The sequence below is a fragment of the Sparus aurata genome, chromosome 16 (genome assembly GCF_900880675.1).
Source record: "Sparus aurata chromosome 16, fSpaAur1.1, whole genome shotgun sequence".
Taxonomy (NCBI): domain Eukaryota; kingdom Metazoa; phylum Chordata; class Actinopteri; order Spariformes; family Sparidae; genus Sparus; species Sparus aurata.
The window spans coordinates 13,702,859-13,726,644 of NC_044202.1; the positions used below are offsets into that span (position 1 = coordinate 13,702,859).

The following is a 23,786-nucleotide window of genomic DNA, read 5'->3' on the forward strand; positions in this document are numbered from 1 at the left end:
TGGCTCACGACCAACACGCAACATTCAAAAAGAATTCACAATTCAGCTGTATATCTCCGGTGGCCCTCCGACTCTCATGCAAACTATCATGTGGCTCTGTTGTTGCTCCAAAAAGACCAGCAGTCGGACTTCCTGTTTTGTACATTTTCCCATTTTACTGGCAAGTGAACTGAGGCCAGCAACTTAGTCTGAGGGTGGACATAAACCCTTTATGAAGAATCTGCCACATGGCACCAAAACCCAGGAGAGTATTAAAAATACAGACTTCTGCTTTGAACTATGAGAATTCTTCGAACTTTCCCAGAGTTGTTTTTCCTTTAGAACCAGTGTTCATTTATGAAGCTCTGCTACTTTTTAAGTAAAAGTTTCTCTTTTGGACTTTTGCCAAACTTAAAGTGGCTTAATATTACAGACCTAATCACACAAGCTGCCTTTAAATCCTTGAAATAAACTCCAAAAAACCAGACATAACAGATTTAAAATCACTTTTTTAATAAGACATTACAATGACATTGTTCTGTACATGGTTCCCCCAGTCAAAAGAGGAGTAAGAGCTGCACCGCAGGGTGTCTTCAACATTTCACCAGGTACACAGCTCCCTCTGACTGCACGACAGATGGACTCTGATGTAGGGTTACAGTACTTTCGTACTCATGCTACAGATATAGGCTATCATATAATGTCCCAATACTGAGACTAATCAACTGTGGTATCAGATTGAGAGAGCTCAGAGCTGAATGACATTCCTTTGGAAAGATTGAGTCAACTGACTACGTGTTACCCAAAATTAAAGATGCATCCCGACAAGCATGTTTTAAAGAGTTACTGGAGGCCTATTTGTTGAATATTCAGCACAATTAGGTATCAAGACGCGACACAAAAGGTCAATCAGTAAACTATATGGCCCACATAAGGGGATTGGGAGGGTAACAAAACATGTCTGTTTTTTTCTGATGACAATGAAATGTAAGCAATGGTGAATATTTTCAGTCAATACCATTGAGAAGAAATACTTTTCATCACAGTACTGTGTTTAAACAATGCCAAAGTCCTTCACTGTAGGCTACATGAAAGTAAAGATCTCACCTTAGAAGAAAAAAAAAAAGTTCCAATGCAACAGAGACCGGAGAACCTTGAAACAAGCTTTAGTCCAAGAATGAGGATACAAACTTCAGCTTCATTAGAAAAATAATATAAAATAGGGAACAGAATAGGCAAAGACGGTGTTCTCTGTGGCTTTAGCATTAGGCCCAATTAATTCAATATTCATCAAGCAAGCCCCAAAATAATGAATGTGATACAGGCCTGCTACAGAGTACAAGCAAAACTTGAAGCCAGCAAACCCAGTTTAAGATAAATTAGTCATGGGGTAAACGTAGTATTAAAAATAAACGGGAGATAATCAACTTTTTTCTTAACCATACTCATTTTGAGAAGTTATTTTGTTACTTGCAACGTTATTATAGTTTCGACCTAAAACAGTCTGCACTCAATCATTAAGATTTGTAATTCGATGTTAGCCATGTCAAGCCCTCATACAGTCCATCACCTGTGGTCGCACAGGAGGGCTGAACATACCAATTCCTATCTCTGATGCGGGTCAATCCGAGCTTCTCCTGGATCTCATGCGGCTTCATGGCGTCCGGAAGGTCTTGCTTATTGGCGAATATCAAGATGATGGCATCCCTCATCTCCCGGTCATTGATGATGCGGTGAAGTTCCTGCCTCGCCTCGTCGATGCGATCCCTGTCCGCGCAATCAACCACGAAAATTAACCCCTGGGTGCCCGTGTAGTAGTGTCGCCACAGAGGGCGAATCTTATCTTGGCCTCCAACATCCCACACGTTGAACTTGACGTTTTTGTAGGTGACAGTCTCCACATTGAAGCCGACTGTGGGGATCGTGGTGACAGACTGTCCGAGTTTGAGTTTGTAAAGGATTGTTGTCTTTCCAGCAGCGTCAAGTCCGAGCATTAATATTCTCATCTCCTTGTTGCCGAATATCTTTGAGAGCATTTTCCCCATCTTGAGCCCTTATGCATAAATATTTTGTTCCTACAGAGAAAAAAAAAATGTCCGATACAGTGCTGATGATTATTCGCTGCGACTATAACTTCAGTTCATGGGCTTACTTGTGAACACATGACTCAGTGATGAGCATATGAAGAGAGGGGTGAAAAAAAGTCAAAAATGCACACTCATGTTAAAACCTAACACACAGTACTTGTGGACTTTTTTTTTTTTTTGCTCGAGTCTGTGCGTCCTGTGAAGTGCTGTTCAGAGTATCACAGTGTTTGCAGGGCCTGCACACAACATGGCACAGTTAACACTAAGAACTTGGCAGCAGCTGTTGCAGGACGTTCATTCTGTTGCCCAAATCAACGTGAAACTGCGCGACAAAAGCCAGGCCGTGGTGATTAAAAAGCTGCAGAGAGCCGACACGGTGTGCTCACAAGGCCCCAGAAAAAACCGCGGTACTTGTAAATTCCTCCTGGTGTTTGTGCCTGACGGTCCTCCTCATCGGGTGCGCCCTTGTTCTCTTCACGGCTACCGGAGGAGAAAAATCAGCTTTCTGCGGCTAGTCCATCAAGCGTCGCGCCGGGTAACTTCACCGTGCTGGGCGGGACGTCTTCGAAATAAAAAACCCTCGGTGACTCAGCAGCGCATGTATCCACTCATTAAACTCCACTTCTTGTCCCCCTGAAAAAGAGATTTAGGAGGAGGGTCAGACATGCCAAATTAGCAGGCTACCGCTCATGGCTGCTAAAAGAATGCTAGCGAGCTAACAACCAGCTAGCTAGTTGCCTTGAGAGCTAGCCTTGAGCTAACTAGATTAGCTGTTACAAACTGCTCACATTTGAATACAAAAATACGCGCTACTGTGACTAAATGCTTCGCTCACATCCTTCTGAACTGAACGTTTAATTGAAAAACAAGTAATTTACCTCCTTTCTCCCCCTCCTGTCTCGATAAATACACCCAGCTCTCGCCTTTCTCCTTTAAGTCGAGCTGGTCGCAGTGCTGCTACACCGGAAAGGTGTGGAGCTGCATTAACCGCCACTTCCTCCCGTCTACTTCATTCAAGCTGCTTCTGCTGCTGCTGCTGCTGCTGCTCAGTGCAGCTCTCACTGTCTGGGGCAACCACGTCCTCGTAGGAATAACAATGAAATACCCAAACTAAATGAAATAAAAATGCGACGTTACTTCTTTTTACACCATTTGATTTCTAGTTAACCTTTTGCATTAACTGTAATTACTGTCAGAATGTTAATAATAATTTTATATTTAATTTCAGAACTGTGCCCACTAAAGACACGAGTACTTCCTTTTAGGTTTCTTTGGTATGATCACACGTTTTTATTTACATATTAATGGAAATACGAAGCATGACTACAATTTTCTTGATCTAATGTTTCCATTTGATTAGTGACTCCCTACAGTGTTTTTGTAAATGGTAATGTCGCCCCCTTGTATCTATTTGGTGCTACTGCACTAGGCTGCCACATTATTTTTTGAATATTTCACTGTTATTTCTATCCAGAAAATCACACTTTCATTTAAAAAAAATCGACCAAACGAAAATGTCTAACACAACAAATCAACTCTAATGAATTACCAACAGTATTTCACATGCATACAGGCCTATGAGCATGAACCAGTTGCAGAAAAGACTTCCAAAATAAGTCAATCTTCATATCAGATCATGCAGGCTGTTCTTAAAGCTGCGAAATATCAAATCCTAGCCTCCCCCTGTGGTCTTTACAGACCCAAGCAGTGAATAAACCTGTTGCAGATAAAGATTTTTCAACATGGAAACTGCCCTTGGCTTCTTCTACATTTTCTGTGCCCAGGCATGTAATAACATGAAAGTAGGGTTATTCAAGAAAGCTATGATTTGTGTGGTGAAAGCACGCTATAAATAACGTGCACTGGGCACGTCTTTTAAAGCAAGTTCAATATAATGTCAGATGCAATCTTAATAAATACATGCATGACAATCTACAATCAGTGACATCATGTGCAGCAGAAATTCTGACTTGTCATAGCAGGAAAAGCACTGGTGAAACGCCATACTGCATTGGCTCTGTTCCACGTAATCTGTACACACCCACACAGTTCAGAGTTTGTCAGTCTCCTGTACAGTCATTCGATACATCTCCTTTTTGCATGCTTCATCAGTGTCTGTTAGTGGTAGGGATGTCAATCAGACTTTATCTGCAAACACTAATGAACATTTGGTCAAATACTTTCACTGTTAAAAGTTTGATAATATGTTGCAGCATTTTAAGCACTGGGTGAAGCTGGTGTGTGTAGCCTACAATATTTTCTTATGAAAAGGAGAAGAGTTAAACGTGGAAATGGTCTTCTCATCAAACTAATCAAGGCTATAATTATGGTATTAGTAACATACTTAACTACTGTATACTTCATTATGATTTAATGCCTGAATTTCTGATGATCACCTTTAACAAATGATCAAGTCACTATGAATTCATGTGATTAGTTCACACCACTTGGAATAGTAATTAATTGATTACAGTTTGCTGGATTTCATTTACATTTAACTGTTTTTATGTACACTTTTGCAAACTTTTGCATCTCTACGATGACCAATTTGATAAAAAAAAAAATAAACCAAGTAGATACTGACCTGCTTTAAAGAGTGGCTGAGCAGTATACGCCGGTTGAAATAAAGTTGAATGTGACTGGAATTGAGCTATATTTGTCCGTATATCAATTAATTTTATGATTTGTACCATTATCATAAAGTTATACCACGTTGTCAAACATTTAAACGTGGTGTATGTCACCCAGTTACCAACACATCTGATCAAGTGACATCAGAAATGCAAAAAATAACATTGATTTACCAATAGTTTTAATACAGTCTGAGCTGAATGTTTATTGGGTGGTTCTTATCAGCACCTTATTTCAATTTCAGTTGATTTGACCGAACCACTCCGGCCATTTGGTGCCACATAACAGACAGGTGTGTTCAGTGTGGACTTGATTTGAGACGTGCTAATAGCCACAATAAACCAGTTGTGCTATTAACACCAAACTGCTAGAAACCACGCAAATGTGTGTGCTTCTGTGTCATTGCCCTATATATATCAAACCAGTCAATCACTAGCAAGGCTTGGTATTTTTCCCCCCAGTGAAACATGCTGAGACATGCTTTTCACATTTGTTGAGTTATTAATACATAAGAACTTCTTTTTGTCACATGCTCTGGATGCTCCAGTTTTGATTTTATGTTTCTTGTTGTCAAAATGTTGATGGATATTATCTTGTCTTTCAACATCTTTTTGTAAAGTTTGATAGCAGTTGAAAATGGTGGTACAGGTGTTTCTTGGGACTTCCCCTGCAAAAAAAATAAATTGCACATTTTGTGGAAGAGCCTCAGAGTAAGATTTCTTAATGGCACAGTGTGGCCACACAGTCTGTCAGGTTTCTTGTGACTTCATGAGTTCATTTGAACCGAGCATTTGGATATTAATATGCTCCTAGAACTGGATGAGCAGGTTTGCTGTTTGGCAGAACGTTTTCAGTGTTCCTTTTACACAGAGAGGCCACTGTAACATGCTCCATTCGTATTCTTTGGTATAAATGAGCATTACAAGTTGCTGGAACTCAGAACTATAAATTACAATGATTAAAAGAATCATGCAAACAAACCCAGCTAGTTTGTTTTCTTTTTTTCTTAGTTTTTACTTTCCCTTACAATGTAGAGTCATATCAAAGTGAAAGACTTCTGTAAATTTCCATTTCTTATTGTGGAACACAGAGTAAACAACTTTCACATTTCATTTTTTTAAATTCATACCAGACTCATTTGTTAAATCCCATAATGTTATGTAATCAACTAATGTTATATCTTTAACTACGTCAAATCAGGTTAACTAGAAGAAGGCAGAATTGATTTAATAGCTGATATTTTTTAACCAATATGAAATGCTGACAGTTAAACTTTGCATTGTAACATAATACTACAATATTGCAGATAACTCTCACAAAATGGTCAAAGGGACAGTGGGTCAAATATGCCTTAAATAGGATAAGAAATTCAGAATTTATAAACTATATCAAACACTAACACTGCAAGAGATCGGGCATAACAGTAAGCCTGTGTTTTATTTCTCGTGGTCATTGAATGTAGGATTAGATTATTTAAGAGTTCTGTTCACTTTGAGTGTGTTAGAGATAATGTGTAGCATCTTTTCTTCAAATTAAGGACACTTTGCTTGAAGAGTTAAGACATGCAAAGATGAGCTTCCACATGTCAACAAAAAAACGACTGCATGAAACACCATGCACAAAGACTTTATGAGGACCAGCCTTTACACGGACATTGTGCACTTGTTGTTATAGAACGTATTGTTGCTAAATGTATGAACTATCACTTATTTCACATGCAGTTGGGTTTGATGATTCACAGCCGTGCAGTGTGGGGAAGTCATTTTAACCAGAGGAGAAAGATCTTCATTTACTGATGTTTGTATGCCTAAACGAACAAAGTAAACAAACTGTCCTCGTTTTCATGACCGAATAAACAAACCGACCTTAAAGGACAACACCGTTTACATGTGGCGGACCCTGCCACCTTTCTAGCTTCAACCAGCGCTCTGGTGACCTTAGTTTCTTATTTATTCAGTTATGGAAAACAATAAATATTTCTACAATTGTACAATTACCTTATCAATGTTGTAAATATCAAAACAGTCTGAGTTTGAATTTCTTCTCCAAAACGACAAAGTGCCCTTTTCACAGCCTCCAAGGCGGCTGCATGCAAATACATAGTATTTCAGTGCAGTGCATATTATTGAAATACATTATGATGTATCAATTTCAGCAGTGTTATTGCATCAGTGCCGAGGAATTTACTGTATCCGGCACTTCAGGCCGCGCCCACACCAGTGACGTCAGCTAGGATACTGTCCACCATCGTCTGAAGGACAACGCTGTCAACAGGGGTCCTCCTACATGAGGAAGAGTCATGCAGGCTGAATTAAAAACATAGTTCATTGAAAAGATTGATTTCGAGACAGTTTTTTTCCCTCCCGCACATGGCTGGGAATAGAAGCAGCCTTTCTGATTTTAACACGTGTGTCAGGGTGCTCAAAGACAACCGTGGTTTGAACACTTAGAAGAAGAAGAAGAAGAAGAAGAAGAAGAAGAAGAGGGGGAAGGAGGAGAAAACGAAGAAGAAGAAGAAGAAGAAGAAGAAGAAGAAGAAGCGCTCTTTAAAGTGGCAGTAGCGGCTCCGATCATCATCACCACCTCTCAAGTCATCATGGCGGACTATAACCTCACGCCGCTCGCTCGGGCTTTGTCACAGCCACAGTTGGACCTGGCAGAAGGGAATGATGTCGGTCCTCCGCGAAGCATTCAGCTGCACCCGACCCGCATGAGAAAGTTGTCGAGCTGCAACTCGCTGGACCTTATCGAGCCGCTGGTCTCCCCCGCGGCCGCGGAGGCGCGAGTCCTCGTCATCAACACCGGAGGGACCATCGGGATGACACTTCATGACAACGGTAGCTGCGGTTAACTGCACGCACTGTACCGTTGTTTTTGGTGTTAGCAGCCTGAGTGGACAGCAGGTAGCGTGTCGATAGACGTCGTGTTGTTCTCGTGTTACCATTAGGCACGGAGTAAGCCCCACGTGACGACAGCAGGCGCGTCCTAAAATAGTCCTGCAGGCAGATTAACAACACAGACCATGCTGGGAGATATAACGTTATAGGTCTGTTAGCTCCGTGGAGCAACACTGGTGTCCACAAAGCGCCCTCGCGTGACAGCTAGTTTTAAATGGAAAAATGAATCATTACATCAGCATGGCCAGCTAAATGAATGACAGTTGGTAAATCTGTGAGAGAGATGCCATGCTGAAAAACAGCAGCAGCTGGAGCAGCACCCCAGGTTCTTTCAATGAATAACTAAACTAGATGTTGACTTGAAGGCAGTGTGCATGGAGCATTGGAGTGAACTTCGTTGACATTCAAAGGTCCCGACAGCTTCAGCTAAAAGCAGTGTTACACAAAGTACCCATAAGCCACACTAATAGTTACCAGTTCACCAAAGTAAAAGGGAAAGTTGCCCATCTGAAAAGTGATTGTGTAAAGGTATCTGATATTAAATGTACTTCAGTATCAAAAGCACAATTTAAGAGTCAGTTATACAGAGTGATAGAATGTAACTAAGTACATATGCTAAGTACAATTTAGAGGGACTTGTACATTACTTGAGTGTTTTCGTTCTCTGCTACTTACTACATACATACTGTGGGAGAAAACTACGATTCTCCCAGGTCATTCTGTCTCCATACAACAGGAGGTCATACGTATCCTGGGTAAGGATAGTGAAGACAGCTCTGCCGTCTCTGCAACCTAGATATTCAAAGCTACTGTAGATATTTCTACAGAACACATGTCTGACGAATCAAGCCAAGGCAAAGCTAGCTGTTTGCGTAAAACTCGTATGGAGAGCTTGAATCTATCTATGTTAGCAGATTTAGTATCTCTGACCTATTTTACCTCCTAGTGCATGACTCTGTCACAGTCATGTTACACATGAGCAAATAGTTAAAATATTTGAATGATACATCAAAAGTGTTGGTGGTTTTGATTATAATTAGTTACATGATCTTAGAGAAAAAAGGAACACTTTGTCTATCAAGTGCAATCTGATGTCATTTCATTATTTTTGGGTAATTGAACAATTTCAAATCAACGCCAGATTGTATTTAGTCAAATGATGAAGGCAGGAAATACTTGAAGTTTAACCAGCATGCCGCAAATGTGTGCCCTCTCAATCATCAGCCCATTGTTATGTTGTTAAACAGATAACCAATCTATGGGGGGGGGGATGCTTCCTGAAGCTCTAAGATAAAATTTGGGCATTTGGCAATGTTTTTTGGCAGGCAGACCTGCTGTTATTTTGCTCCTCCATGGCCGTGTTCTATAAACGATCTCAGTGTAAATATTTAGTATATTGACAATAAAATGATTTAAAAAATGCACCTACTTTGGCTGTGATGCAGCATCCAAATTGTAAAATAACTGGTAACCTAACTTATCAAATTGGGTACAAGTACATCAAAATTGTGTTTAAGTTCAATACTTGAGTGAATGTACTCAGTTCCATTCCATCACTGGGTTTAAGCCAGAACAACACTTCTCCAGGGCCATCCATCAATATTTCACCTCCTGTGGTAAAAGGCTCCCTCTTGTGTACTCTGTGGTGTTTACTCACCTTATAAGGCAGCATTGCTTTGACAGTGCTGTGTAATCAAATCTTATCATAATTGCAGGCTTTTCTCTAACTCCGGACTGGAGCTTTGACAAGTATGCTGATGTGGATGTGTAGCCCACACATATCATGACGTCTCTCACTGTTACTATGTGCTAAGTGCTTGTTTTTCCATGATTTAGAGACCTAATTTTATATACTTAACAATTTTTTTAATCTTTCAAATTTGGCTCAGTGGTCAATGATACATGTTTCTTTGGTGTGACAAACTCATAACACAATTTTTTTGCCGCTTTACACGGACTTTGAAGACACTGGGATCATACAGGATATCGATCTGCCAGTTCAACAACGTCAGTCCCTAGTTAAATATTGTGGCCACTGTTTGTCGTGGCATATGGAAATGACTGAGGTGACTGGAACATGACCTGAGTCCACCTTGGACCTAATGGCATATGTTTACTTTGTGTGCGCTGGTCGTGATTGACCATGACAGTCTTTTCTCTCCATTCTGTCTGTCTTCATATGTGAGGACATTTTTTCTAGAAATTCATCATCCCAAACAAAGGTCTTCACTTTTGCGTAAAGACTTTATAAATGTACTCAGTTCAATGGCCTGAAACTTCCTAACTTAATGTGTGTAAGACTGGCATCCTTTTCAGCCTCTGCAATGATGCAATGTCCTACATCTACCACTAGGGTTCAGTATGAGACTGCTGTGTGGTGTTGACTGTACTTTTCTCCCAAATTGTTGCTGGTTCACAGGTATTCCACCAAGGGAAATCTATGAAATAATGCAATAACCACTTTTCCTATTTCTACTGTATAATCTACAGTGCTTGCCCCAAAAGCCAATGCGTTTGTGCAGAGCCTGCGCAAGTTGCCCATCATCCACGATGAGCTGTATGCCCAGCAGACCTGCCTGTATAACTACTACGGGTCTGACAACACCCTGGTCCTGCCGTAAGTGCTCCCAGAATTCCTCATACAGCTTCAACTTTGATAAGGAATACGACAATAAGATTCTTTTTCTTTTCTGCTCCTCATATTTGCATGATCTTGTTTAGTGTGAGTGTAAAGAGTCAAACTCCTCTGATTCCTGCCTCCTAAATGTTATTATTTTCTAGTTTATTTACTGCTTTTCCTGAGAGGTTCATCTGAGGCTTTAGGAAAGAAACACTGAGGGACATTTCTCACCATTTTCTGACACTTTTAAACCAGGTTCAGCGAAATGAAAGATTTATGGATAGCTTTTATTGATTGATAATGAAAATAACTTGTGGTTGCAGCCCTAGTCTGTTGTAATAGCTGTTTAGGTTTTGTTTAAAGCAAAGTTTCAAAGGGAACAATATACTTATTCTATAGATGTTTAAAAAACATATAATTGTTTCAAGTCAGCTTAAAAAACTATTCCATTTAAACACATTTACTAGTTTGCACTAGTAGGGATCACAGATGCAGAAAGTGTTGACTTTTTAAATCACTGCATTTATAATGAAACAATTATTGTTAATAAATAATCAAATATTCTTAAGAAAGCCTATTATATCCCATATTCGGCTTAAAGGACCACCTGTCCTCATAGTGAGAATATGTACCACTTAATCTAAAGTAAGGTTATTGTCTTAGAAAGCTAACCCAGGCCTGAATCATATCAGTTCTACTAATAATACATAGGCTTGTCAGATATTTTGCAAAAACAGTTGGTTGTATAAGCTAAATCATGTTTAAACAAATTAAATCTTCACCTTTATAATCATCACTACATCTTTATTACTCTGAGTACAATTTGTGTCGTGGTCTTCATATAATATCATACTATAAGAGGCACAAACTAAATGGAAACAACTCCCACTCCTCCTAGTAATTGTTTTAATAACCCCACATTCCTTTTGTTGCTTTAACAGGAAAATAACACATCATTCTGAGAATCTACATCATGGGTGCTGTTGCAGTTCTAGTGTTGTGTGTGCTTGCAGTGAGCTTGAGAGTATTATAATTACTCTGCTGTCCTAGAGACCGAATGTTAGGGTGTGCTTGCATGACAGGAAGTGCATGCCGACGTGGCCTTTTGGCAATAGGAGAAAATACCAGGGAGGACACAGGAGCATGGAGCTGTGTATTGCCTGCTAATGTCACCTCTGTCATCAACTAGATAGCCGATTTAATTTGTATCCCAGCTGGGATAACCTGCTGTTTCTTGGAGGTTTAGTTTGTGAGTAGCTGCTTACGGCCTGCTAGGAACAGCAAGGCTAACCTACCCTACCGCATGTTTGATCCATATTGTCTTGTGCATGTGCTGTGGAGCGGTAAGAGCAGAGCTCGCGACTGGCCTCCCAGCTGATCAGCAGTCTCTGTGGGGTCTTAATTACCCACGTTTCCACCCAAGGAACCTTCACTAAGGACTGGGTGCCTTTGGAGAAACTCAGTGCGTTTAAACTGCAGGGAGACGGGATATAAATTAAATTCAGGGGACATTATTTTACCCCCCAAAAAGACCCCATTACTCTCCAAAAGCACAGGAGCATTGGAGGTCGGGCTCGCAGCTCTGAACTTTGCTGATATGTCGAGTACTTGCTGCATTTTATTTCAGCCATTTTTTTCTTTTAGAAATCTGCAGCCGCAAACCAGTTTGTTTTCTTGTTCATACTGCATAAAAAAATGCAACACTTGAACATGATGAGAACTACATAAAATGACAGAGACGATAATGTAGCCTTTGCTAACATGATATTCAACTGCATTTTTTATATGAATATCTGAGCATGTTCTTGTTGAATTTACTAATATTTTTTGTAGGTTTACATTTTAATATTTGCTCATCCTTTCGCTTGTGTAGCGTTAAAATCACCTGAAGTGGACTCATACGCAAGTCTAATGGGCATACTGTTGATGGTATGCCCAGCCTATGCTGAAGGAGGGAATTAGTTTATTGATTTATTGAAAAGCTTTATTCATGGGGTGACGAGAGGCAGTGCCACAAGGCCATTCGCGCCCCACCTCCAACACTTACACGTACACATACAGACACACACACACACACACACACACACACACACACACACACACACACACTTAAAGATATTCATTATTCTTAAGCTATGAGGCATCTTAGCACCGGTATGCTAATGTGTAGCTTTGCTCCACCTTAGGGTACATTGCCAGAAAGATGAATAATTGGTGATTTGAATAGTGTTTCCTTGTGGCACTTTGGCTTTAAGATTATCAACAACATATGTTTAAGGGTCGCGTGTGGACTTGGGGCCAATTAGAAGAATGTGTGCAGGACCCCTGGTTGGGTGGACTGGGGCTTGCTTGCTCGTCCCCCTGCTGTTCCATTCAGCTCCTATCTCCGTGTTATAAGGCTGCCCCATGGTAATGTGGGGGATGTCCCACCCTGTCTCTTTAAAAGGGAGATTAAGAAAGAAAATCTTTCCATGGCTGTTTGGCCAGTCTCAGGTGGGGCCATGGAAGTTAAACTCCACTCGGAGGCGACATAAATTCATGCAAGGCTTGTTTTTAAATGAAAAAGAAACACAGGTTTTTTTTTTTACTCTAGCCTGGAATGTCTCATCAAATAACCGTCAAGTTATATATAATCAGCCACCTGAATTCCCCTCAGCTTTGCCTGTATTTACAATACACAGTGATAAAGCGCCACAGAACATTAGGATTTGACAGTGGAAAGGGAAAATGGCACATTTGAAAGTGTAGCACTTGCTGTACGCCTGCCATGCCCCTCCCTTCTACGCTTTAAACCTCTCCGTTTGTCTGAAACAGGTTCTGGCACCCTGCTGCCGAGACAGAAGGCCCGGCTAAATAGACTTTGCCTCGCTTCATAAAGTCAGCTCAGTTTTAGCATTCCCCTACCCTTCTTTAAACTCACTTTTCACACTTAACCAGAACTTTGTTAAGTGAGCACAATGAAGACTAACACTCATCTGTGAAGATGGTAATCATTTGTTTAACCGTGTGTCCTTAATTAGTTTTGGAGTGAACTAATAAAGACTAAAACCACTGATTCACTTTGGGCTGCTTTTGTTCTGCTTTGGTTTCTGTAGATATGATAATTAACCTGTGTATATAATGATAGAATCTCATAGATAAACCTCTCCCTCTCTCTTCCAGGCTAAGCAAAGACAATAAGAGGATAATATATACTGTAATAGAGTACAACCCTTTGCTGGACTCCTCCAATATGACTACAGAAGACTGGGGTAGAATTGGAAAGGACATTGAGGTACTTGCTGCTGGATCTATGTTGATATAATATGTTGGGGAACATTTTATTTGATTCTGCCATTCTGATGAACCTTTTTTCTTGTCTGTCTCTAGAAAAACTATGAAAACTTTGATGGTTTTGTGATCCTGCACGGCACAGACACTATGGCTTACACGGCCTCTGCCCTGTCCTTCATGTGTGAACATTTGGGCAAACCCATCATTCTCACCGGCTCACAGGTAAGAGCCGCTGTCCTCAGGGGTCTGACAAACAAAACGACCAAAATGCTTTAGAAGTAATTTACTCTCTTCCTTCAGGTGCCCATCTATGAGATGAGGAATGATGGCAGAGACAACTTGCTGGGGGCGCTGCTGATTGCGGGCCAGTTTGTGATTCCTGAGGTGAGGAAATGGAGATGGGAAATACATTCTGCTCTCTTTGGTATAAGGTGATAAGAGAAATTACATTTGGCAGCTTTAAAGAAGGAAAAATCAGGGTCAGGGGCTGAGTAGAAATTGAGGCTGTAGCTGACCACCAGTTGTGGCTTTAAGATTTTATGTGTGAAGTGGATAAATGAAAAATGAAATGAATTCTAAATGAACCAATGAAAATAATCTGATAATATTTTAAACCCATATATTCGTAATGCGTGGAGAAAATGTGGCATGTCCTGCAAAGACGGGCGTCAGGAGGTAACAAAGGCAACTTGTCTGATGAGATTGCTCGCTAACGACAGTGTTTCGCAATACCACACAATGATCACAGAACAGGTAGAACAATGTGTTATCTATCAATTTATACCCAAAGTGCAGACACGACAGTTGTGTCCTTTGTATTTAATCATTGTACAAAAACGGCCTGATTTTCCATTTGATAATCAGTTTTGACAAACGTCTTTTGACTTATGTACACATGTTTCTATTTATATGTTAAATCTTTGTCTCTGTTCAGGTGTGCCTGTATTTCTATAACAAACTCTACAGAGGGAATCGTGTGACCAAGGTGGATACGGGGAGTTTCAATGCCTTCAACTCTCCTAACTTGGCTCCTCTGGCCATCGCTGAAGTGGATATTACAAGTAAATCAGTGCTGTTAGTGTTTTTGTGACTATTCTTGAGAAGAGTCCTTCTTTAAATCTGTCTCTCCATCTTTTCCTTTTCAGTCAACTGGGATACAGTGTGGAGGGCAAACACCACAGCAAAGTTTCAAGTCAGCACCGAGCTGAACAGGAATGTGGGCCTGCTTCGGCTTTTCCCAGGAATCACTGCTGCTACTGTGAGTTGTTCAGCCCCTGAACCGGACCACAGACGTTTTATTCTGTCTCTTTCACAGTCATGTTACACATGAGTACATAGTTAAAATATTTGAATGATACATCAAAAGTGTTCGTGGTTTTGAATATAATTAGTTACATGATCTTAGGAAAAAAAAGGAACACTTTGCCTCACAAGTGCAATCTGATGTCATTCCATTATTTTTGGGTAATTGCACAATTTCAAATCAACACCAGATTGTATTTAGTCAAATGATGAAGGCAGAAAATACTTAAAGTTTAACCAGCATGCCGAAAATGTTTGCCCTCTCAATGTATTAAAATGTAATTAAAAATATGTTCTTCAGAGGTAAATGACTGCTCCAATCTGTAGTTCTGTCGAACTGCAGTAAAATATAGTTAACTTTAATTTAATTGTGCTATCACCCGTCGTCGGTTACCTTCGCGCTCATGTAAACTGCCATCAAAGCTCAGCCCAGAGAAAGATGAGAGGGAGTTATGGGCCATGACCAATCACCCTGTAAAAAAGGGAGGATTGGCGTAGATACTGTAACATTTAGCCGCCCCCCCCTCCCCTGCAGAGGATGCTGGGAAGCTGACTTTACTGTCTCAATCTGCTCCTACTGCCCAGCTCGGCTATCAAGACTTCCTTACAGCATTTAAGTGCCTTTACGAGGCAGAGTTTTGATTAGGCACAGGGCCCCCGTGTGCTCCCTGCTGTACTAGAGCTTCATTGGTAATCTGCTGTCAAACATTTCTCGTCAAAACTGCTTATCGCATCAAAAAATACTGACTGAACCTGGCACTTTTAATGTCACCTTCTTCTCACATTTTACGGTAACTGCCTTGGTCGTGCCAAGTGACTTTATGCATGCTAACACCTTCAGATTAATTGCTCTCCTTCCTGCCATTTCAGTCATCTGCCATTCTAGTCATATGCCATGGCTAATGATGTAGTATAGGGCCTCCTGGTGCCAGCCAACCAGTGACTGAGATGCTGGTTGCATAGAAGGCACCAGATGGGCTTTTAGGAGAGTGGATGGACTCGTGCATTGGAGGGAGAGATGCCGCAGGAAAATAACATGGAATACTAATTCCTCAATTTGATTCTGCACGGTTCAGCAGCCAGTTTAGTTGGCCATGATCTTTCAGAGTTTGCAGTGTGAATCTTTATTTTATCTGTCTCCAGGTGAGGGCTTTCCTGCAGCCACCCATGGAAGGTGTGGTCCTGGAGACCTATGGTAGTGGCAATGCCCCCGATAACCGACCTGACCTGCTGGAAGAGCTGAAGAAGGCCACTGACTCTGGTGTCATCATCATAAACTGCACCCAGTGTCTGAGGGGGACCGTGTCAGCGTCTTACAACACCGGCAAGGTGTGCTAGTCAACTACAAGTCAATATCGAACGTGACATTTTTGAAGAATCATTCAAATCACATATTCCTTTGACTGTCCCAGGTGTTGATGGATGCTGGGCTGATAGCAGGTGGAGACATGACGCCAGAGGCGGCTCTGTCAAAGCTGTCCTACGTACTGGCCAAGAAAGACCTTGATATAGCTGCCAAGAAAAAGGTTAGTGTCTGCATTCAAAAATGATATCGAGTAACAGGAACTCACTTATTATCATAAGCAAAAAAGTGAAGCACAGGTGCATATGTTCTTCTGTCCAGATGATGAGTCAGAACCTCCGAGGTGAGATGAGTGCCGACTTGGCAGGAGCCAAGCTGAATCTGAGTGACAGCCGTTTCATCCAGGTCATCGCCAAATCTCTGAGCATCAGCTGCAAGGAGGTTAGTGGCACTTCAAGTTTAACAATAGTAAAAGAGCTTCAGTCATTATACATTCAGACAAGTAGCAGTTTTTCTAAAAACCTGTGGTGTCTGCAGGAGCTCGAAGCCATCCGTGATGCCCTGACCCCCCCACTGGCATGTGCTGCTGCCAAGATCGGAGACGTGGAGGCCTTAGAAGCCCTAAAGGAAATGGTAAAGAACCCTATGGTCTCTTCCACATGTTCTGTATGTCAAATTGTTTGTTGATAATGTAATAACCCTTTTATTCCCAAACCTGTGAGATGTCTGATGCATCAGCCTTCAGAGACCCTTGAAACACAACTCGGAGATTAACCTTTATGCCAGCCAAACAGCATTTGAACCATCTTATCTGTTTGTTTTGTGCGGTCAACGCCCCCGGGTAAACCTCTCCCACTGGTGGTTTGCCACAGAAAAAAATGCTCAGGGTCATTCACACTGCCAAGCAAAACATGAGGCGAGACTGGTAAGGCAGGCCTAGAACGAGCTTGGGAGTCACATGTACATATTTTTATGTGGCTTGACTGGTGAGCAGGGGTTTATCTAAAGTACTAATTTTCATTTATCCCCCTACTCCTCCTTTATTTGGTTGTTGCTTCTGTTCTACAAGTGCTGCCGAACAGTAATACAAGACAAGAAATTGCACTCTTCATTACAAAAAAGGCTTGTGTTAATATATATTATTGTTGCTATTAGAACATCCCATAAAAAAACAGATCCCAACAATGTGTTAATCTACCCCTCAACTTCCCTATGCTTTCCGTGGCACTCCATTCCCGTAATTTCTGTTAAAAGCATGTGGAAAACATAAAGATTAATTTAAAAGTCTTGGTTATTTCCTGAAACAGCCCGACACTGTAGCGTCATTGTAGTCAACCCGCGTGTCACCCAGTGTGTGGCTCATTGCTGGGTTTTTTGAATGACAACGGAAGTCTATGTCACAGAGGAAAAACTATATCAGGTTATACTTTTTGTCCTTTTATTTTATTCCAGATGTGCTGACTGTAAGAAAAAAATTACAATGTCTCTACCCATCAGACATATCCTTAAAGCTCCAGGTAAAGCAAGGCAAAAAGAAAAAAAAAAGGTCCTCAGCTCATATAATAGGATGACTTTTTTTCTTCTATTAACCTGCAGCCTTGGATTTAAATTTATCAATACTTTTGACAGCCTTGAGATGAAGTACACGCATGTTTTCTTTCATCACAGGGGAGTAATTTGTGTCTGGGCGACTATGACGGACGGACACCCCTGCATATCGCCGCCTGTGAGGGCCATCTGAATATGGTGCAATACTTACTGATTAATGGAGCGTCAGTCTATGCTAAAGATCGTTATGGGGACACACCCCTGTGCAACGCTGTACGCTTCAGGTAAGACTCAAACAATAACGGGCTGATGTGTTTGTTTTTTCTCTGCCTATTAAAGCAAAAGGCCATTTATGAAGTTGCAAACACTTAAAGTCCCCCTTTTGGCCATTAGCGACCATTAAGTGTTTGCTGGTAAAACATGTTGTTAATAGCAGCTATAGAGGCGACTTCATTAAATGAGCTGCTGCAAGGTAGGGAATCTGGCTCTGCTTAAGTGACAGCAAGGGTGCAGCGGTTGTCGGAGGGGGGTTGAAACCAATGGAGCAACTCATAATGGAGTTTAGAGGCCAGGCAATAATTATAAACTAATTAGGCTAATTGTCATCTGACAGTTCAGACGGTGTTTATTTTTACCATAGCTGTTTATTTTTTAATTTTCGTCATTCGTTGACATTGCTCTAAATGTCTATGAGGGAGAAGCCCGTGCTTAATGTTTCCAGTTTTTTATGTTGAGCCTCAGGGTGAAAACGTTGTATGTGTGGAGGCCGTGCCAAATGGCTGTTGTCCTATTTTAACGGTTGGCACTGCAAGTGTGGACCTGTTTCCTTTTGTCATGGCGGAGGGACGTATTGGGGCGCTTACACCTGTTGTAACACTTCCTATGCCACACACCTGGGCTTGCTCTGCTCTCTCTTAATGTATTTTTTTTTTTACCTCGTTATTGGTGCAACACAACATTAGATTTAGATTTAGTTGTATGTCCTCCTAAAAGCATTTAATGAACTGGCGCTTAGTCATACATCTGGAGTTGCTGTGATGCGTCATTTCTTAATTGCTACAGTTGGATGCCCTTATAAGGAGTGGCAGAAACCTACAGAGAAGGGTTAAACGGCAAATATGGGGAGTGTCTCTAAACCAGTCTTACCAACCTGCTCCCAGTTTCACAGATGAGAGATACTGGCTTCTAAACGCTTGACAGGAAGTCTTCTAAGTCCTTCTCCTTGTAACTCCGCATTCCTTTAAACAATTAAACCGCAAATTGAATCTTTATTGCTCAGCAAGCCTAGTTCCTTTTTTTTGTAAACTCAGTGTAGGGCAATTTCAGGGCTTTTTGTTTTGTTGTTAACTGCCTGTCACCACGGGTGTCACTGCAGGTGACTCCTGCGTGGGTGACTCTTTGTGGGCATAAGGAACGTGTTCTCACATGCCAAACTCCAGTCGCTGCCACGCTGACTCTGTCACTAATAGTCCACATTTGAAAGTCTAGAACCCAAGGCATTAAATTAACATGTTAAGAATAACATTATATCCAAATGATCCTTTGATGATTACAGTGTCAGCTGATATAAACAGTAATAGATATATGACTTCATTGCATGTCCTCTAACTAACTCAGGCACAAGGATGTTGTGCAGCTGCTGAGAAAGACTGGGGCCCACTTCTCCAGAAACAAGCTCGAGGAAGCAGGAACAGAGCTGTGCAGGTGAGACACACAAAAAGCATGTCTTCAAACAATCGTGCACATATACTGTCGCCAATTCACAGCCATCCACAGTGACCCATCCTGCATAGCTGACACCGGTACAACCAGTCGCCCCGCTGTTACACAAACCGTAGGAATGTCCCCTGGCAGCATAGCTTCAGATCTGTTTTGCATCACTGGTGTCGGCAGGTATACAACACACTCTGTGGCCCCTGTTAGTTATCTGCCCGAGACACTCAACAGGTTTTGTCAAGACGGTTCCGATTTGCAGTTTCAGAAACACACCTGCCTTGAGGTACAATAAGAATGACAGATTGCTATTATGGTAAGGCAAAAAACATCTGCGTCATGAAGCCCGGCTTTTTTTTCTTAATGTGTTGGCGAGGTCTTTTCAAAACAACCTTCTCCCATTGTGTCTGTTTAATGTATCAATAACAGTGCTGCAGGAATGAGTCCTAAAACCAGACGATGCTGTTGCATATTTGCAATTTGCTTCCCTCGTTTTGAAGTCAGTGGGTTTTTTGGTTGGATGACTGAAATAAAAGATTTTCATGTTTTAATCTGTGACATAAAATACGTCATCTTGTTTTCTGCAATAATCCAAAATCCAATTTAAAAAAATACTCCCATACACCTTATATTGTAGAGGGGGCCCAAGGCATTGCTAACTTCCTGGTAGTCCTGAAACAGTACATCATCCCTGTGGCACTCTGTACTGATTTTGGTAAATAGAGATCTTTGCAGTAATAATAACTGTCAAATCCTGTGTGTCAGCCTGGCAGCCAGCGGTGACCTGGAGGGCCTGGAAATCTGGAACGTCGCCGGAGCAGATCTGAGTAAACCAGGCTATGACGGACAGACGGCCATTCAAGTGGTGCGTTCTAGAGAGTCGGGTTCCACTTGAAAAACACTTATGAGTCCATAAAATAAAACCACTTCCTGTTGTTTGACCCATGTCCTTCTTCACAGGCCAAGGCTGTTGGCAAAAAAGATGTGGTGGCCTTTTTAGTCCAACTCATGAGCACTAAATCCAAGGTGATTTGATCTCTTCTAGCTGCTGCATGTATCTCATTCTTTCATGTCAAACAGATTAATTCAATATGCTTTTGTTTAATTCTCTGTTTATAATTTCCTCTCAATGACATGTTTGTCTTGTTTAATTTCAGACAGTATTTGGTGACTTTAATGAGTATGATGAATATGATGATGATGATGAGGTAAATGAGATTTGGTGAATGTGTGTCTCCTAGTTTCTGTGCTTGTCCCATATTGGCCATAGAGACAGAGCGCAACATGTCACACTCTGAAAACCACGGCCACCAGGAGGGAAAACAGTTAGCACCACAATATGAAACCGACCAAAATGTCTGTAAAAATGTACACATTTCATTTCCTAGCTGTGGTGTACTCATTCTCTTATTGTGATGTGTGATGAATCAGGCACAACTGTCACTTTTTGGCTTCAGCCAGCCATTTATTCTGTTAACTACAGATTCATAGGAGGTCTCTCATGGCCAGCGTTGTGGTTTTAAGCTCCAGAAGTTGGTTAAATGTAGAAAGAAATAATTTTGCAAACATTTGGATAGCAAATTATACCACGCGGATTTTGTACGACGTTACAATCAAGCTAGCAAATTCACCAATAGCCATTGTTGAGTAGCGGTACTTTAGAACACAACTTACTGCTGATTACTGCTATTTAAAAGTAATTCATTACGTGACAGGGTTACCCGCTGGGAAAAGTGACTCTAGGGTACTTTTGTTTATTGAAACTGAAAACCCCCTTTAACTCTGCAGGATGACAGAGACTCTATGCATTTAACAGCTCTTCATCAATCGTTAATTTTGATTACAAATCATAAAATCTATTGTCACCAGGTGTGCGCATAGCCCAGCAACTTAATATATTGTGTATTCTTTTTTGGTGCAAAGGCATCTGAGATTTTCTTTTTTTTTTGTACTTTGTGGACGCCAAAGGAACAGGGATGGATTATTTATTTGAAAATTACACTAGATTGGAGATCAGAATTGCAAAACTAACGCGTTTCTCGTTGCAACAAAAAAGAAATCTGTAATCTAACTCATTGCTCTGTAAGTTGGCAAATGACTTGAGTGAGTTAAACAAATTACAGCAAAGCAATATCATCACAAAATGATTTGTTTCTAAATTTGGAAGACCTCCTGAACACACCACATGCAAAAAATAATACCTTTTACAAACAAACACAGATGAATTAAAGTGTATGAGCCACCTTCACGCAACACAAAATCAATGGAAAGTGATGAGTGGTTTTCCCCTCCGTGATGGGTGGGGCATGCTTGCGATCTGTCTCTGAGATCCTCTCTCTCATGGCTGCTTTGGCTCCCCTTTATCTTTGTGTATGTCATCTTGTGCCTATTATCTATCGATCTGTCAATTTTTGTCCTGCCCAACGTTTTTGGAAGTGCATGCGCTGAGCAAACAGCAAGTCACACTCCTTGCCAGTGTTACATTCTATGATGGAACAATAGCAAACATACCATGTGTATATATATATATATATATACACACACACACAACACATTCACAGCTACAGGCAATCTAGAGCTGCCAATTCACCCAACACCTGGAGAAAAACCTGCGCAGACAGCATGAGAACACCCGACGCCACACACAAAGGCCTCTGCTGGAGAGTGCAGCCAAATGAATTAAAAGAGATTTCAAAAGGTGGACGTATGAGAAAAGCTGGTAATCTGGTTGTTCATTAGTACGTTTCTAAAAAGGAGTTTCTAAAAAAGTTTTTTAAAGGTCTATAGTGGACTTAATGTGATAAATTGATTGTTTGTCTGAGCAATTCGATCAAATCAAAGTCAAAGCAACATGTGCTGCACTGGTTCCAGCTTTTCAAATGTGAGGATTTCCTAATTTGTCTCCGTTTTATTAACGTATTCTATAAATATAAAAATCCAAAACAAAACTAGGGCTTAGCTGTCACCGTAGGAGCTAAACTTGCCTCAGACCTTTTTACCTTTAGTTCAAATGCCCTGAACTGCTAAACCTGTGCAGCCTGCTTTAAACAAGGCTGACCGGCATGTGTACCCGTGTGTTTGTGATTGTGTGTGCACACTTCTAGTCAAGAGCACCGAAACGTCTCTCACCTCTCCAATGCTCCGTACTAATCCTGTCTGTCTTTGTCTCGGTCCTGCAGAGTGGAGTGATTGAGTTCACCGCCTGTCCTGAAGCAGTGTGAGCCGACCAACAGAAACCGTCCTCAGTTTGCGTCCAGTTCACCCTTAAATCGTCCTCTACACGGCATCCACCGTCCTGCTGAATCTCACAGTCACTCTCGCTTTGAATACGTATATCTGTGTAGCATTTACAGCCATCAATGCCTGCAGTCTTTCCCTCCAAACCCACTAACAGCACAACGTTGTGTAGCCTCTGATTTGAATGCGCAGTGCTTAAAAAAACACTATGTGTACGTATATTTTTGATTGTTGTACAGAAGTACATGTTTGAGGGAACGTTATCATCCTGAATATTTGAATCCAGTGCTTTTATCACCAAGTATGTAGAACATACACGTGTAATCAGGGAATTCAGGCTGAACCTGAGCTGTTTTAACTAAGAATGCTGAAACCTTCAACAGTGGATGACTGTGGTTAAATCTTTATTTTATAACTTACCAAAAGAGTTAAAGAACTCTGACTACTGCTGTGACATTACTTTATAAAGTACTGTTGTCTCTTGCTAAAGCAATATATCAGCGATATCTGGAACTACAGGGTGATCTCTATTTTTATGCTTATTTTTACAATGAGAGTCTGTAAATTCATCAAGTCATGCATCCTGTCGAATTGTAGCACTAGTCCACGTATGCCTCTGCCCCTGAAGTGGAGGTTTTTCATTTCCGTCTGCTTAAACAGGTACAACAAAAACCTGCAGTCGCCCTTCAGACTCATCCAGCCTGTTCCACTCGCTGATTGTCGAGCTGGAAGAGTCACTCATCTCCCCTTTTCAAATGGAAACGGAGATAAAGCTGCAGTTTCTGTTGTATCCTCGGCAGAACAAATGACAATTATGTGCACATGCTGTTAAATGTTGTTCGACATGATTTACTTTTTAAAACAAACAGGTCACTTGTGTATACTTTAACGTTATCTATGATGGAATCTTCTGTGATGACACGTGACTTTAAAGTGCAATCGACTTTGAGACAACTTGAAATGTGTGGTCCTGTTTGTGTTAATGTCTGTACTGTCTTTGTTGTATTCAAAAAAATGTAAAGAAAAGGGTGTGTGTGTGTGTGTGTGCGTATGTGTCTGTGTGTATGCGTGTGATGGGCCCTTCTCAAGCAACAGAAATAAATCTTTTGTTTCAACACACTGTCTCCAGTGATTGCTTCTGTGTCGAACCGAACCCTGAAACTCACATTGAAACCGTGCCCGTGCTCCTCCTGGCT

At 41.1% G+C, this 23,786-nt stretch overlaps 2 protein-coding genes and 1 long non-coding RNA gene across 5 annotated transcripts; 1 reads left to right on the forward strand and 2 right to left on the reverse strand.

The window, feature by feature from the left end:
- Positions 1-471: 471 nt before the first annotated feature.
- On the reverse strand, positions 472-3,093 carry arf6b (ADP-ribosylation factor 6b). Its single transcript, XM_030443501.1, has 2 exons — positions 2,945-3,093; positions 472-2,699 (listed from the first exon to the last, which is right to left on the reverse strand). The coding sequence occupies exon 2, from the start codon at positions 2,022-2,024 to the stop codon at positions 1,497-1,499; it is 528 nt and encodes a 175-aa protein (XP_030299361.1). The 5' UTR covers positions 2,025-2,699; positions 2,945-3,093; the 3' UTR covers positions 472-1,496.
- A 1,780-nt stretch (positions 3,094-4,873) lies between these two features.
- Positions 4,874-6,921, reverse strand: LOC115597516 (uncharacterized). The gene is made up of 2 exons (XR_003987114.1): positions 6,695-6,921; positions 4,874-5,364 (listed from the first exon to the last, which is right to left on the reverse strand). It is a non-coding gene; the product is annotated as an uncharacterized LOC115597516 (long non-coding RNA).
- A 6-nt stretch (positions 6,922-6,927) lies between these two features.
- aspg (asparaginase homolog (S. cerevisiae)) lies at positions 6,928-23,707 on the forward strand. Of its 3 annotated transcripts, XM_030443498.1 has the most exons (18): positions 6,928-7,534; positions 10,085-10,211; positions 11,156-11,191; positions 13,377-13,488; positions 13,584-13,709; positions 13,788-13,871; positions 14,422-14,548; positions 14,633-14,745; positions 15,933-16,118; positions 16,202-16,315; positions 16,414-16,533; positions 16,630-16,725; positions 17,761-17,924; positions 19,258-19,344; positions 20,119-20,218; positions 20,314-20,379; positions 20,511-20,561; positions 22,533-23,707. In XM_030443498.1, the coding sequence occupies exons 1-18, from the start codon at positions 7,294-7,296 to the stop codon at positions 22,572-22,574; spliced, it is 1,992 nt and encodes a 663-aa protein (XP_030299358.1). In that variant the 5' UTR covers positions 6,928-7,293; the 3' UTR covers positions 22,575-23,707. The 3 variants fall into 3 exon arrangements, with proteins under 3 accessions (XP_030299358.1, XP_030299360.1, XP_030299359.1); XM_030443500.1 differs by lacking the exon at positions 20,511-20,561; XM_030443499.1 differs by lacking the exon at positions 11,156-11,191 and having other exon boundaries at positions 7,294-7,534.
- The last annotated feature ends 79 nt before the right edge of the window (positions 23,708-23,786 follow it).